Below are 1,725 nucleotides of genomic sequence, written 5' to 3'. Positions count from 1 at the left end.
TCTTGTGCAGATTTCCCAATACAACGCTGCATTTTATCTCTGGACTGTTGTTTCCATGAGCATTGATTGTGGATCCAAGGAAGACAAAACCCTTGTAAATGTCCATCTTTTCTCTGTTTATCTTGATGTTATTATCTGTTGGCCCCATTGTGAAGGTTTTCGTTTTGTTTCCATTGAGCTGTAATCCCTACTGAAGGGTGCAATCCTTGATCTTCATCAGCCAGTGCTTCAGGTCCTCCTCACTTTCAGCAAGCAAGGTTGTGTCATCTGCCTATCAAAGAGTGTTAATAAGCCTTCCTCCAGTCCTGATACTCCATTCGTCTTCACTTGATCCAACTTCTCTAATTAATTGCACAACAGCCCTGACACGCACCTTTTAAACCATGCAGCATTCCCTTGTTCTATTCGTACAAGTTCCACATGAGCACAATGAAGTGTTCTGGGATTCGCATCCTTCGCAAGCTATCCATTTTGTTCTGATCCATGCAGTTAAATGCCTTGGCACGGTGAAACACAAGAACATCTTTCTGGTATCCTCTGCTTGGAGCCAAGAGCCGTCTGACATCAGCAATGAATGCTATCCCTTGTTCCTCTTTTGAATCGGCCTGAACCCACTGTCGGTGTACTGCTGCAGTCATTGTTGGATGATCTTTAGCAAGATTTTACTTGCATGATTGTTAGTATTTTCCATAGTTTGAGCATTCTGTTGAGGCGGCTTTCTTTGGTATGGGTACAAATATGGATCTCTTCCAGTCCGTTGGCCAAATAGCCGTCTTCCAAATTTCCTGGTGAGTAAGTACTTCCGGGGCATTAAAACATTTCAGTTGGTATTCCACCAATTCCTGGGGCCTCGCTTTTTGGCTAATGCTTTCGGAGCAGCTGGAACTTCTTCCTGCAATCAGTGGGTCATTTGCCCATGTCACCTCCTGACACGGTGGAATGTCCAGTGGTTCTTTTTGGTGCAGTGACTGTGCATTTTTTTCATATCATTTTGATGCTTTCCACATCAGTCAGTATTTTGCCCGTAGAATCTCTCAGTATTGCAACTTGAAGCTTGAATTGGTTCTGAGTTCTCAGTTTAAGATGAGCTGAGCGTGCTCTTCCATTTTGATTTTCTAACCCTAGCTCTTTGCACATTTCATTATAGTATTTGCTTTGTTATTTCTTCAGCCGCCCTTTGAAATGTTCGGTTCAGTTCTTTGACTTCGTCAGGTTTTCCATTTGCCAAGTTTCGAGTCTCTTCTGATATTCACTTTTTTTTTAGCATTCTTATTTTTACTGTTCAGAGCGCCTCAGGGGAGGGCCAGCGTGTCCACTCAGACTCCGCTTCACAAACTCTCGATTGGCCGATGAGGCCAGTAGGGATCCTTGGTCTTGTCTAACTTGGTTTCGGGGAAGACTTCGTTCAAGTCGTCAGTGGTCATCTGGTCAAAGGGAATGATGTTCCTCATCTTCTCCACCTGCTTCTCGTCTTCCTCAATCCTGGTCTTGGAAAGAGACACACACTCGGCACAGGTCTTGACATCTTCTTTTTCTTCAGCATCCACCAGGGCAGTGAACTTGTCCTCTGGCACAGGGATCTTCAGGGCCTTAAACTTCTTCTCGAAGTCGTCCACTAGGCCGGCCGTGGCCACGTTGGCCTTGTAGTAAGCCCAGTCGATAGCGGGAGGCGCCTCGGGGAGAACTGCCAACCTGGAGGTGAGGGCCTCACTCCAGGACTTCAGC

General features: G+C 45.7%; 1 protein-coding gene across 1 annotated transcript; it reads right to left on the bottom strand.

Annotated features, from left to right (window-relative positions):
- Window positions 1-1,259: 1,259 nt before the first annotated feature.
- LOC101658560 (ATP synthase subunit d, mitochondrial-like) lies at window positions 1,260-1,718 on the bottom strand (the record flags this gene model as incomplete). Its single annotated transcript, XM_045294938.1, has 1 exon — window positions 1,260-1,718. A coding segment is annotated over one exon (390 nt), but the record flags the coding sequence as incomplete, so codon positions are not given.
- Between the last annotated feature and the right edge of the window lie 7 nt (window positions 1,719-1,725).

The sequence above is a fragment of the Echinops telfairi genome, unplaced genomic scaffold (assembly GCF_000313985.2).
Source record: "Echinops telfairi isolate 266 unplaced genomic scaffold, ASM31398v2 ScPeMD7_3850;HRSCAF=4556, whole genome shotgun sequence".
In the NCBI taxonomy this organism is placed as follows: Eukaryota; Metazoa; Chordata; class Mammalia; order Afrosoricida; family Tenrecidae; genus Echinops; species Echinops telfairi.
Note: the sequence above shows the minus strand (reverse complement) of the source record. Positions and strands in the feature narration are given on the sequence as shown.